Source organism: Danio rerio, chromosome 4 (genome assembly GCF_052040795.2).
Source record: "Danio rerio strain M-AB ecotype USA chromosome 4, GRCz13ab, whole genome shotgun sequence".
Lineage (NCBI taxonomy): Eukaryota > Metazoa > Chordata > Actinopteri > Cypriniformes > Danionidae > Danio > Danio rerio.
This window is the reverse complement of record NC_141024.2, coordinates 6432501-6447500: the sequence shown is the minus strand read 5'-3', so window position 1 is coordinate 6447500 and position 15000 is coordinate 6432501. Positions and strand designations below refer to the sequence as shown.

The following is a 15000-nucleotide window of genomic DNA, read 5'->3' as shown; positions in this document are numbered from 1 at the left end:
CTTTTGACATACACTCTATAGACATGCATTGGAAATTTGCACATGAAGGTGAAAGTTACAGACTTTTAAAGCACTTCATGCACTCGTGAGCCCTCTTTTACCCATTTTTTTAGTTTAATTGACCATTTTATTGTATGATAAATTAAATATCTATTTTTTTTAATTTTAACTGAATAACTGAATTATTCTATCCTATTCTACTCTACTCAGGGTCAGAGTGAAGAGGAACCCCTGTGTCTCTTTGAGTCTTCCAGACGCCAGCGAGAGCACTGTGTGGCTGCTGGTGAATCTATGCTGTGGGCCTGAGGGTTTTGCGAGGGCCCCTGCCGATACACTGCATTAAGGCCCACAGTGGCCCTGTTTGATAAATGTGTCCCCATCAAACGCAGACATGGACTCACTCTGATCACAGGCCAAAGGTCAGTTGGGATGGGCAGATCTTATCTTTGAAGACAAGAAAAGCTTTCCTGCTTTCACTGTTTAATCTATATGATCAAAGCACTTATATGTAGTGGAAAATCAAGTGTCAGATCACTACAGACAACTGGGACACTCTTTTGTTATCACCTTCTTTAAATGAATCATCAGCTTAATGTTTATTCTTTCAAGAACTTATAATAGCTAATATATATATATATATATATATATATATGTATATATATATATATATATATATATATATATATATATATATATATATATTTTTTTTTTTTTTTTTTTTTTTTTTTTTTTTTAATTAGCATATTTCTCTGACTCTTGTGTGTAGGCTCAGAAATTTAATTTTTGTAGTCACAAATAAGTTATTTTCATTGGCATTAAAGTGAAATTCTTCAACATAAATGTAGGAGGCTTAGAAAAATGCTCATTTTAGGAGAAAACTTCAGATGGCATTTAAAGGTTTTTGCATCTGAACTCTTCATATATATATATATATATATATATATATATATATATATATATATATATATATATATATATATATATATATATATATATATATATATACTGTAGACTACCGGTCAAAATGTATAGTTTTTTTTAAAGAAAATTATTCTGGTTATCAAGGCGACATTAATTAAATGTAAAAAATAAAATTTTTTAATTGTTAAATATTTATTATAATTGTAAATAACTGCTTTCTTATTGTATGTAGTTTCAAATTAAATTATTACTCCAGTCATTGTTGCTTTTATTACTATTACCATTAATACTATATATTAATAATTACATTAATAACAATAATAATAATAATTATTATTATTATTATTATTTTATTTTTTATTTATTTTTTAAATAAATATAAGAGTGATTTCTGAAGGATTGTGTGACTGTGAAGACTAAAGTAATGAAGCTGAAAACTCTTGAACAGTTATTTTATAGAGTAATAGCATTTCACAGTCCAAAGACATGCGGTATATGTGAATTAGATTACCTAAATTGGCCGTAGTGTATGAGTTTGTGCATGTGTGTGTGAATAGTTGGTGGTTTTACTGTGGCAACCTCTGATAAATCAGAGACTACGTTTAAGGTAAACAAATGAATTAATATTATAAATATTATTGTTACAATTTAAAATAATAATGGTAATAATTGTAGTACATTTCTCTATTAAACTTTAAACGAAACTTCAGGTAACAGCAGGATTTTTGCTCATGTAAAGCTTATTTTAAATTGCTATGTGACATTTAGAAAAAAATTCTAAGTTGTTCTTTAAAAAAAAAAAAACATGAAATTTTGAAAGTTTTTGCTCTTTGTAAACATAAAAATTGTATTGCTCTTTAAAGGCCTGCTACAAAAAGTTCTTGTTTTTATTTTTGTTGTTTTGCTCTTTGGGAACATAATTTAGTAAATATTATGAATATGATATTATTATTAGCATTCTTGATATTGTTATCAAATAATAATTATGACATTGTTAATACACTGTTGACAATAATGCCAGTGTATTGCCTTTTACAATAATAATAATGTTTTTAAATACAGCCCTATTCATGCACATAAGTTGCAGAATGTTTTCTATGCTACTTTATATCCTGTGAAGAACCTATAAATCAGGGGTCTCATAGAAAGGTCTCGGTCAATTCATAGAAAGGCCGTTTTAACATTCTAGCACACGAAAAAAGTAGAAACCTGCAATAGTATCTGGATGCAGCCTTTATGATGAAAGTTGAGATTACATCACTGAGCAAAGCAATGTCAGACACAATGCACTCAAATGGAGTGAGAGACGTCACTGTGAGGGGTAGGGTTAGGGGTGGGGTTAGATGAGCACATTAAAAAGCATGCAGCTCAGATTGCACCGCACCAGGTCTGCATCCAGACGCCTCTTGAAATCTGATGTAATTGATGCACTCAGACATTCTTCCCCAGAGTATCTTGTTAACATGCTGGAGGTAACATGTTCAATTTAACCAGCAGTAAAATTTTACTCATGCACATTTTTACACAAATCTTAATATGTATATGAGGAAAATCTATTAATGAGACCATTTAAATTGAATATTAGCAAAATTATCATATTTACACCAACAGCACAACATGCAAGCCATGAAGAAGTGTTTGTACAATTGATTATAATCAGGTGACCTTTACAAAAATATAGCTTTAGTAAAAATAGAGTACTTACGGTCATTAATTTTTTACGTTTAAATCAGCCCTAGAAATAATCTGTATTTGCGTTAATCTAGACCGCACACTGAGAGAAACTGAAAGTAACCCGCATATTTATAGTACAGTACCTTAAATGTCCAGTAGGTGGAGGTTCAAAACCAGAAGTAGCTATAGGCAACAACACAACAATGATAGTGATTTAGTAACATATTTTATTGGGCCGAATCTCACTTTATTTTTGACGTCAGTTGCGGGCCGGAGAAAGGAGTGGGAAGTTGCAAATGGCCCGCGGGCCAGCCGTTTGAAACTCCTGCTATAAATGAAAATAAAAATCCCACTTAAAGGGTCACAAAACCCTAAAAAACTTTTTTGAGATGATAGCAGATATACAGTTGAAGTCAGAATTATTTATTTTCTTATGTAAATATTTACCAAATAACGTTTAACAGAGCAAAGAAATTTTTACAGTATGTCTGATAATATTTTCTCTTCTGGAGAAAGTCTTATTTGTTTTATTTCAGCAAGAATAAATGCAGTTTTTATTTTTTTAAAAGCCATTTTAGAGACGATATTATTAGCCCCTTTAAGCTATTTTTTTTTTCGAGTCTACAGAACAAACCATCATCATACAATAACTTGCTTAATTACCCTAACCTGCCTAGTTAACTCATTAGCCTAGTTAAGCCTTTAAATGTCACTTTAAGCTGTGTAGAAGTGTCTTGGAAAATATCAGGTCAAATATTATTTACTGTCATCATGGCAAAGATAAAAGAAATCAGTTATTAGAAATCAGTTATTAAAACTATTATGTTCAGAAATGTGTTGAAAAAATCTCTCCATTAAACAGAAATTGGGGAAAAACTAATCAGGGGGGCTAATAATTCTGACTTCAACTGTATAACTGCTACAATGCTAAAAACACTCTTATTATCAATGAAAGTTGGTTGTTTTGTGTTGTTTAGAGCAAATTCATACTTCCGGATTAAAAAGAAATTTTTAAGCAACTTTGCGACGATTAAGTCATTGTGTAAATTCTAGCAAGGAAGAAATAGACAAATACAAATTGTCCACCCTCAAAAAAAGAAAGCTATTAATACATTATTGTAATAAATTTGTTGCAATGTCTAATTCAAACAATATTTATTAATATTTTTCCCAGTAGCACAATGAAAATGTGATCTGATTCATTAACTCAGAACTACCTTCTGCTTCCATTCACACTCAACCACAGCACTGAGATCGTACTGAAGTTTCCCTTTACTATTTTTAGAAGAAAAATGTAAAGCGTAAGACCTTTACCGCTTTCAATAATCCCTACCCATCTTAACAGACCCCCTCGAAACATAGAAACATCCCGTCCTGCCCCTGTGGCCAGATCAGACCCCACAGGAGCCCCGGGGCACAGCGGTCTGCCCCACTCACCAGCCAAAGCCCATGCGAGCATATATACCATGCATTCAACCTTTTTTCCTTTGAATCCTATTAGTGGCTGAACTTGGTTTAACTGAAAAAGACTGCCGACTTCACTCAATTAGGCCTAATAGGATTACAGCGCTGGTATGGGCCGGGCGGTTTAAATAAGACAGGAATTTTGGCAGACACCTGCTAGATGTACTGCATTAATCTCATAAAGGAGAGTATGCTGGCTTGTTAATGGGGCTCGCACATGCCAGGACTTCAGTTGGCATCTTTGTAAGATGACTGATCGCTTGTTTTGGCTTTTTACTTGATGCCAGCGCATCTGGTTTTTGGTGGATTTTATGGACGTTAAAGCATGTGTGCAAATCATCTCACAATTAAAGTTTAAAGATTTATTTTATTTATCCTTTCGCATATATTATTATTATGTAATGCAGGGATTAGTGTGAATGTTATGTAATGGTCAAATTAAAACATAATTTTACACGGGCAACCTGAAGTACACTTGAATGAAACATTTCATGTGTTTATTTATAACATAAACTTACATGACACCCCAAAAAAACTGCAGTTTTGCAGAATTTTAGCACCTTTGCATGTTTGACATTGATTTTATACAAGAGTCCACACAAATGGTTTATAATAAGTGATTTTGTTTTGCTATATTTTGTAAACAAAAAACATTCTAAGCCAGGGGTCACTCAAACTCAAATTGTCAGGGGGTCATTTCTGTGACCAACAATTCATAAAAGGGCTGTTTTAACATTCAAGTACAAGAGAAAAGAGGAAACCTGACATAATTGGTGCATCTTAGGACAACAGGTTTTACGTTTATATTTCAAGCATTACCTGTCACCAGTGATTATCACCTGTTACATGTTTATCGAGTCTCACACTAGCTGCTGAAATGTTTGTTGTTTTGTGTATGACCAAGCATTAGATACGCACTCTGTCATTCTTCCACAGAGTATATGCAGTCAAAACAGATTTTTGTTTCTTGTTGTACATATTGAAAGGGTAGTTTAAACTGCCATGAAAATACTACAAATAATATTTATTATTCTGTCCCAACCAATTGTATTGTCCCCATAGCTTAAGAACAGCAGAAAGCAGATTGGGTAACTTAAGTGACTTTACTGGCAGTTGTTCCTTCTCAATATCTTTCTTTTTTTTTGTAAAACTACAACAAAGAGGGGAAAGTATGTACATGTTAAAGTAAATGTGAATAAGTTCATTTCAACTAGCAGTACAATTTCACTGACATACATAGTTTTTATGCAAATCTTAATAAGCCTTTGAAGAAAATCTATTAAATGCTAATATTAGCAAAATTATTATATTTGTTACATAACGTGTAAGCCATGAAGAAGTGTTTGTTCAACAAAATACAAGTGGAATAAAACTGATAATAATCAAACAACCCTTGAATATTTACAAAAATAATGCTTTAGTAAAAATAGACTACTTATGGACATATATTTCAATGTTTAAATCAGTCCCAGAAATAATCTGTATGTGCGTTATTCTCTGGGAGAAAATGAAAGTAAAACTAATCTGAAAGCAGTACTTTAAATGTCGACTAGGTGACGGGTCAAAACCACAGGTGGCTAGACTTAACTGCACAACAATTATGAATGTTGAAAAGTATATGTTTTGGCCAGCCGTATCTCGTTATCTTTTTGATGTCATTTGCGGGCCAGACGGAAAAGGTGGGCAGGCCATAAATGGCCCACTGGCCGACAGTTTGAGACCCCTGTTCTAAGTAAAGACTGCAAGTTTGAATTGATTCAATGGCTCATTCTGACCTATAATGATTGATTCAGCTTTTAAGAACGATCATGAATCTTCAAGCTATGCAGTATTGTTTTACTACTGAACATTTTTGAGCGAATCATGTTAGTCAATTATTCAGTGGCTCATTTAGAACAATTGTGCAATATCTGAGCATCACACGGTGAAACAGCCGTGTGTGTATGAAATATAACATCACAAAATGTTGCGAAAAGTCCTACATGATGGTATTAGTTTAGGCTATTTTCATGTCTGTGCTGCACTTCAGTAATGTGACTAAAATCAAAATACTCCACTTAACTACTTAATTTGATTTCTGTTTAGTTCAATTATGAACTTAATTGGATTAAATGAATCAAAAGTCGCTGTTTACATGGTAGACTCGTAATCAGAGTATAGTCTTAATCGTATCATTTATCGGATTATTGGTGTCCATGTAAACATAATTATTGATTTAATAATTTCATGTGTGAGCATCATGATTCATCATTTCTGAAAGAATCAGTTGAGTTATTTTTTTTTTTTTGGAATGATTGCCATTTGAACATCTGTTAAATGAATGACTCAATGACTTATTTGCTGCCGGCTACTTTCAGCTTCTAATTGCAGCTATTAAGAATTACTTTAAGCACCAAGCTCATGACTTGGCAGTTGTTATTCTGCAAAAAGAAATGCAATCGTGCTATATTCAAGCGTTTGAATTGGAATTGGAATTGAATTTGGGAAGTTATTGAGTCTGACATGAGCAGTTGAAGTTAAAATTATTAGCCCCCCCTTTGATTTTTTCTTTTTTAAATGTTTCCCAAATTATATTTAACAGAGCAAGAAATTTTTCAGTATGTCTGATAGAATAAAAGCAGTTTCTAATTTTTATAAGCCATTTTTATTAGCCCCTTTAAGCAAATTTAGTTTTTCGAAGTATAGAAGTGTCTTGAAAAATATCTAGTAAAATATTATTTATTGTCATCATGACATATATAAAATAATTATAAATAGTTATTATAAATGAGTTATTAAAACTATTATGTTTAGAAATGTGTTGAAAAATCTCTCCTTTAAACAGAAATTGGGGGAAAAAATAAAAATGGGGGCCAATAATTCAGGGGGGCAAATTGTTCTGACTTCAACTGTACATTTAATGCTATGACAGTTTTGCCCTTGAGCCAAAATGCTATGGAAATCAAATATTACATATGTGGCAGATTGTGTTAACCTTTAAAATTGCTCCTTTTTCTTGAAAGAGATGACTAGAGCATCTGAACAGAGAAGATAATCCAAAGAGGTCAGACAGAAAAATGGGTTTCCGACCCACATCAAGTTTTTAACCACGATATATAGAATTTAAAAGAGCACTAGTTTAATCCTATTAGCCAGGAACAACCCTGATGGATCAAAGGGATGAGGAAGGATAAAGCAACACCCCCAAATACAAGGACTGCAAACCACATCAGTCCATGTTGTCCATTTGGGAAAGTGATCAAGAATACTTCTGATCAGAGTGAGTGATTTCAGAGAGGAATAACAGCAGCGATTGAGTCACTTCACTGTACTGGAAAAAACCCGGTTCATGTTGCAATTGATGACAGGCCATTTGTCATAATCAATGCTGCTAATTTCGGTTTGCTCTCTGTTGATTCACAGTGATTTTCTGGAAGTGGAGTTTGATGTGTTCATCTTTTCCATCCTTCCTTCCCTGCTTCTGTTTACAACTTTCATTCATTCCATCCTTATTTCTTCACAATAAGCAAGCTTGTGCTGATTTACATGTGAAGTCATAGCAAAGTTGAGATATAGACATCTTGTGGCACAAATTAAGCGTTTTGTGCGTTTGACGTGCTTCAGACTGCAAAAGAAAGTTGGAGCATGGATGACGGCTGCTGGACGTGACCAAATTGAAAGACATTATTTGTGCTTTGCATCTATAGCTGGTATGATGTGCGTCAAATTGATAAATGATTTCGTTTAACTCTTTCCATGTAGTTAACAAGAACGAGTTTTACTGCAATCAGTGCATTAGGTGTATTACGTTAGGGGAAGCTATAACGCATGTCCTATGTGTGACATGAAGTCAGATGCTTCAGGGAGTGAAATCTGAGAGAAACGATTGTGGATGAAAATAAGAGTTATACAACCTTCCTTCGTCTTAATCCCTACCATTTTAGATTTGTGTCATTGTCATTGTTTCAGATTGCACACCTAACATAGTAGACTACCTAATATGGTAAATAAGATTTGGTAAATACTTTTTTACATTTATATATATTTTTTTTAATTGCAAAATTGTCTGCAAATTTCTGGGAATTACCGCCATACCGCCAAAAAATCCCAAAAAAATCTAGGAAAAACTAGGTGGTTTGAAAAGTTCTGTATTAGCATTTGTGATTCCATAAACGATATGCATGGAATATTTTCATTGCAAAAAGATTCTTTATAGTAGAGAAAAAAAACACACCAAAAAAAACACACTGGTGTTCACACAAGAAGCAAAATAAAAGATTTGCAAGTGTAGATTACATATAATGTTAATGCAAATTCACAAATATTTAAGCAAATTTCCACCAGGCAGCCCAAATAATGTGGATTTCACAACACATTTGCCGCAAATGCATGCAATTCACTTCAATCGCTTCTTCCACGCAAGTTCAAAAACAAAAGGAGCTGTAAAATGTCCCACAATTACATTAAAGTGTGTGACAGTGTGCTCTGCGTTCGGTGTGCATGCAGAATCTGAAATAAACGGCTCACTGCAAAAATTCTTGGAACTTTTTGGAACATTTATTTTTAAAAGAGCTGTTGATGATTTATTAATTTATTAGCACGGCGTCCATGTAACCTCTCTCTGCATTCAAAGCTCAGTATACAGCTCTGTTTTTAGTTCTCTGCTTCATCAATAGTCTCTTTCCCAGGTATGAACTCTTATGAACACCCACACCAATGTGCGCACCAACTGTCAATCCCTATTATCCATCCGGTCCATTGGACCGCAGGATGTCAGAGTGAGTTTGGGTCTAAGCCAGACGGGTTGGGTGGTCTCCCTACTAGTCAGCCGGGATCATAACACCCCCCAAAAAATCTCCCGTCTCCCAATAATACATCTTCCCATAACCCCTTGGCTCTGCCCGACCTGCCTCAGATAAAGCTCATAGGCGGGAGGCGTGTAGATACACAGTTATAGATCTGTGTCTTCTAGAGTCTGCCGTAGCCTCGAGGGACGGCAGACTTCTTTCCTCCAAACACAGGTAGAAATGCACAGACCCACACCAAAACACAGACGCGCACACACACTTTAGCACATGAAAGGCCTCTTGTGGACCAGAGCAAACACAAGGCGGCTTTGATGTGCTTCAGCCTCTTCTATTCCCTTTCCAGCCTCGGAAAAAAAGCAAAAAACTGACTGTTGCTTTGCTTCCAAGTCTGATTTCTGTCTTTCTGCATCTGACAGTTTGGAAAAGTGCAACTGAAACGGCTTTTTTCTTCTGTCTGGCCAATTAAGGCAATCGTAACACGTCGACGAGTGATCACAAGTCACATCTGAGAGGTTTATAATTAGGTAACGCTTTATAATGAGGCTTGGGTTAAGCAAAAAGCAAAACATTGTTTTTTCACAATAGTTGCTTCAATGCAAATGAAAACAAACATTTACTAAACATTAAAGAAGGTTGGTAAATACTGTAAAAGCACATCAAATTTTAAGAATTGAAGCAATTGTTTTCTTTTATTATATACACTCACCGGCCACTTTATTAAGTACACCTATCCAACAGCTCGTTAGCGCAAGTTTCTAGCCAGCCAATGACATGGCAGTAACTCAATGCATTTAGGCATGCAGACATGGTCAAGACGATCTGCTGCAGTTCAAACTGAGCATCAGAATGGGGAAGTAAGGTGATTTAAATGACTTTAAACGTGGCATGGTTGTTGGTGCCAGACGGGCTGGTCTGAGTATTTCAGTAACTGCTGATCTACTGGGATTTTCACGCACAACCATCTCTAGGGTTTACAGAGAATGGTCCAAAAAAGATCACAGTGTACTCATCTTCTGATGGCTACTTCCAGCAGGATAACACTTGTCATAAAGATCAAATCATCTCAGACTGGTTTCTTGAACATGACAATGAGTTCACTGTACTCAAATGGCCTCCACAGTCACCAGAACTCGATCCAATAGAGCTCCTTTGGGATGTGGTAGAACGGGAGATTCGCATCATGGATGTGCAGCCGACAAATCTACAGCAACTGCGTAATGCTATCACATCAATATGGAGCAAAAGAATAAAGAATAAAGGCAATTTAGATCACGAAAGGGGGTCCAACCTGGTACTAGTAAGATGTACCTAATAAAGTGGCCGGTGAATGAATGCAATTCATTATATATAATTTATTAAAGTAATAATAGTAGATATGATAGTTAAACATAAGAAAATGTAAATTCTCTCCTAAAAATATATATAATTTATTACGAAATGTATTACTATATATTACATAGTTACGAATTTACTATGCCACATACTTATGATTAATATACTTTATATCCTTTCTCAATAGTTGTATTATTATTATTAACATCTGGATTACATATAATCTATTTAGCTACATTTAACGTTATAAATATTAACGTTAAAAATATTAAATAATAAGTTTAATTAGTAGTAGTAGTACAAATTATTTTTTTTTATATAAAAATATACTCAAACTGTTGCTATATTAAGTAATTATGTGCCTAAATTGGAAAGTTGTGGAGTTAAATATGTATTGCATTTATATTAATCAGTTAAAATGGTTATAGACGGATGATTGTGTTTATAGATGTGCTACTGATGACAGTGAATACTTCATAGAAGGAAAAAATTAAAGCTCAAATAATCTCCTGTGCAAATTGAAATGCACAAAATCTGCTTTGTCTAAATCCTTTACAAACAGCAAGGAATAAAAATAGACGACACAGGTCATATATAGAAACAAAGTCACACCCAGGATCGGGACCTTGTGCTTAACAGTCAAAATAAACAATTTTTCGAATGCGAGCGGTTGGTTACAGTAACAGAGGTCTTGTGTTCTGTCAGCACATAGTGTGAAATTACGCTCCGAAACAAAAACCTCCAGCAAATCCACAGCAGCCAAATTCCAGACAAATGAGTCCTGCGACACAAAGGGGCTGTTTGGGTGGTTTCTGGCTCAAATGTGCGGACACTAGCATGAGCCTATAATCACATTATGGGGTTAAGTATCGATGCAGCAGATTGAGAGAACAAAAAAGCCTGATTTTGTACAATGCAGTTCACACACGTATTAACTATAATGTTCACTATAATAAGCCCATGTTGCTTATACTGTATTTATCTTATTATATAAGACTGAAACTTATACTTGCAATTTAATTTTATTTATTAAATTACATAACACTTTATTTCATATGTATTAATATACTGCTAAACCTGAAGTGGCTTAAAATAAAATAAAATAAAATAATTATTAATAATAAAATAAACAAAAATTTAATACAATTAAATTAAATTAAATTTAAAATGGATTAAAATAAAACAAAACAAAACAAATAAAAACAGAACAAAACAAAACAAAATAAAATAAAAGATAAAATAAAATAATTAAATTAAATAAATAAAATAAAAGAATAAAATAAAAGATAAAATAATTAAATAAAAGAAAAAATAAAAGAAAAAATTTATAAATATTAAATAAATAAAATATAAATAAAATACATATTCAAAAGATAATACACTTCAAAAATGTATTAAAAAGACACTTTAAAATAAAAAAATACTTAAATAAATAAAATAAAGAAAAGACAAATAAAAAAACAATTATGATAATAACATCCACTTTTAAGCCCACTGATGAAACGTACTCCAGCTCTCTCTCTCAGATCATGTGGGAGTTCTTGCCCTCTTCTCACCCGAGGGGTCGTTTTAATTTGTGTTATGATGCATGTAACTAAATTAAGATCAGCTCTAATGATACTGCCAGCACTCTTGTCAGTGTGCTAACAACTGCCAAGCACCTAAAGAAAGACTGACTTAATCAACACAAAATCAAAATTGATCCTAAATATGACGTGAGAGCTCATTTAACTGTTTCATCTAATCATTTCAGATGAAACAGTATTTTCATAAAGACATGCTTTCCACCACAAAGTGCATTGCACTGAACTTTATATAGCCATGCAATTTGATAAATAAAACCAGTATCATATTTATGATCATGATATCACTGCTTTTAGGGAAAACCACACTTATTCTGTGTGAAATTAACTGTATATTTATATATTTACAGACTAATTTTAATAGGCTTAATTTTACAGTGAATAATGATGGGTGTGCTTTTGTTTTGTTTTGTTTTTGTTTTTTTGTAAAATGACTGAAATGCTTTATATTGTCTTCATGAGTTAAAACAATTGCAATATTATAGAAAGCAAATGTTTCCCATCCAACACAGCACTCTGATTTTCATAATGAAATCTTATCAGGGGAAACCAACTGGTGTATGAGTGATTATCCATACCTTAAATGGGGTCCTGGGCCAGGCTGACGGCTCACTGCCTTGGTAGGGGCCCGGATTCTGGTTGCTGTAGTAAGAATAGGAGCAGGAGGAGAACTGTGGCTCTGGGGCCCACTGATTCTGATGGTTTCCTATATTAGCAGGGGCCGCTTGAACACCGTAGTATGACTGGAACATTGCTGCTCGCTGAAAACACAACAAATTCCAATGTGATGCATCTCTTTTTGGTCTACTTTTTAAAGGGAACATATTAAGGTCTTTTCCATGAGAACTTAAATACATCTCTAGTATGCCAGAATGTGCATGTGATGATGATGATGATGATGATGATGATGATGATGATAATGATGTGTGAGCCCAAAATAGCCCACAGATCATTAATTATACAGTGGGGAAAATACGTAGGCATGTTTTAGTGATGGCAGCTTAAAGACGCCTCTCATATGGAGAAGATAGTCTTGATGGTTCTGTGGATCTCGTCTATCAAATCTGAGCTTTAACTTCAGGTCAGGTGATTGGCTAGGCCATTCTACAGCATGATTGTCTTTCTCTGAAAGCATTTGAGAGTTTCCTTGAATGTGTTTTGGATCATTGTCTTGCTGAAATGGTTTCATCTTCATCCTCCTACTAATGTAGATGTTGGACTGAAGCAGCTGATATTCATTTACAATGACGAAGGGCAGAGTGTTGCTGAAGAACTGCTGAAAGATTTCCGCTGCTGTCTGGGCTTTCACTGCCTTTCTACATCTGCCTTTCTTCATGTGTTCAATACTTGTTCTCTGCGTCATTTTATTATGTTAATTTTATTTAGAAACTAATTTCCAGGGGATCACGTGCTTATGATTGATCACGCATTAATTAATGCCGGGTTCAGACTGCACAATTTTCAATGTAGTCTTGTCACAGATGTTTTCACACTGCATAAATATCGGGGTTAGCATTCTGTCGGTGATGTTTTAACACTGTAGGACGGATCAACGACAGGAAAGTTCACACTGCATGACTTTAAAATAGGAAGAATCACAGACGACTTTGTCCAAACTACGTCTCACAACCAAAAACACGATATGACATGGAAACAGCGCGAGGTCACGTAGTATCTCTTTCGATATTATTATATAATGGAAAAAGATGGCTTTAGCTTTAGAAACTTGTGTTGCTTACCTGGCTTTTACAGAGAATTAACAATTTCTCCTAAACCTTTTTTTACTTCTTAACCTGATTGTGATATTATTCAGATGAGACGTCAAACAGACAGAGCGCTCCTGGCAAATTTTCACTAGTTTTTCCTCCATTTCTTGGGTCAAAATAAACTGAAAATGAGCGCTTTTATCTTCTCCCCCAACCACCCGCTGGCCTGCAGGTACTCATACTAGTGAATGCTGCCCTCTTATTGGCTGTCGGTGATCGCGGATGTTATTTTCAATCAGAAAACATTTCACACGGCATCAGTGACTCATTGGCGTTTCTCTCATTTGGCGTCCTTGATAGTTCATACTGTGTGATTGTCACTCGTGTGCACGAGCACCGAATTACCTGTGATTTCAGGCATTTGTCTGCGGTTTCCCAAAACATGTCTACGAGTCAAAATCAGGGCTAAAATCATGCAGTCTGAACGCGGCATAACAGTCATAACTCACATAAATAACCAGAGTTTCTTACTTCACTTATCTTTGCCTTGAAGAATCAGGGCTCTCTCCCGAGACAGCATGCCAAACTCACTTTATAATCAATTATCAGCTAAGTGTGAACTCTTAATTTGTAAACTACTTACTTTTGTTTTCTTTGCATATATGGATTTGTTTGGTTGTTACCAACATCCGGGGAAATTTTAAATTTATTTATAAAGCACCTTTAAAAACATGTTTTCTGAGAAAAAATGGTAATGTGTTTAATACTTATTTCCCCCGCTGTAGCTTGTAAAAAAAACACCGTTTTTTTGTGTGTTCTTTAAATGCAAATGAGCTGCTGTTTTCCCAAAGAGGGCGGAGCCTTTACATGCGATTCTGACACAAGAAAACAAGCAAATATCAACATGTCAGAAATGACCAGTAGTGGATTAAAGCCTTACATGATCAGGAGAGGAAGAGGTTACAACTTGTACACTTGCTAGGTGTTTCTAAATGGATAGTGGATACATGTATGTTAATGATGTGGAGTGCACTTAACTAAATCTGTTGGTTACCATGTTACTGCTGTGTTTAGATGTGCTGGAAATATTACATTTCACATTTTTGATATGCTTGCAGATTACTGTTTACCAAATAACAACAACAAACAAACTGGTTGTGATGTTTCGGGGTTTCTGGATTGATTATATTTCACTTAAAACCACTTAAACACACAGGAAAAAGTCAAATTTTGACAATACACCCCCCTTATTATACAATTTTTCAGGTGCACATGCATAATTAAATTTTAGCCACTTTTAAAACATTTTGCTTGGATATGCATGTTAAGTAAATCTGTGTGACGCGTACGTCAGAATCAGTAAAGAGGCTTTAATAATTGAAATAAGCCCGTCTGAGGGATGTTTTCTTTTAGTCAGGCATCAGGTTTTGCATTGCGTCTTTGTTTAGACTAACGTCAGATGATGATTGAAACAGAACTGAAATAATGAAAGGCCGCATGCCGCATATACAGTCCATCAGTCCAACTGTCACA

The 15000-nt window shown here is 34.4% G+C and overlaps 1 protein-coding gene and 1 long non-coding RNA gene across 13 annotated transcripts in view; one reads left to right on the top strand and one right to left on the bottom strand.

Moving 5' to 3' along the window:
* The window catches only part of tfec (transcription factor EC), an 82265-nt gene that overhangs the window by 40126 nt on the left and 27139 nt on the right, over nucleotides 1–15000 (bottom strand). For both annotated transcript variants that reach the window (XM_087246860.2, XM_087246861.2), the window contains one exon: nucleotides 12340–12522. In XM_087246860.2, coding sequence (XP_087102986.2) covers nucleotides 12340–12513 — 174 coding nt within the window. In that variant the 5' untranslated portion in view covers nucleotides 12514–12522. The remainder of the gene's footprint in view (nucleotides 1–12339; nucleotides 12523–15000) is intronic.
* Nucleotides 1–15000, top strand: part of LOC141381572 (uncharacterized) — a 135608-nt gene that overhangs the window by 102852 nt on the left and 17756 nt on the right. For all 11 annotated transcript variants that reach the window (XR_015482509.2, XR_015482508.2, XR_015482500.2 and 8 more), the window contains one exon: nucleotides 211–419. This is a non-coding gene — a long non-coding RNA (uncharacterized LOC141381572). The remainder of the gene's footprint in view (nucleotides 1–210; nucleotides 420–15000) is intronic.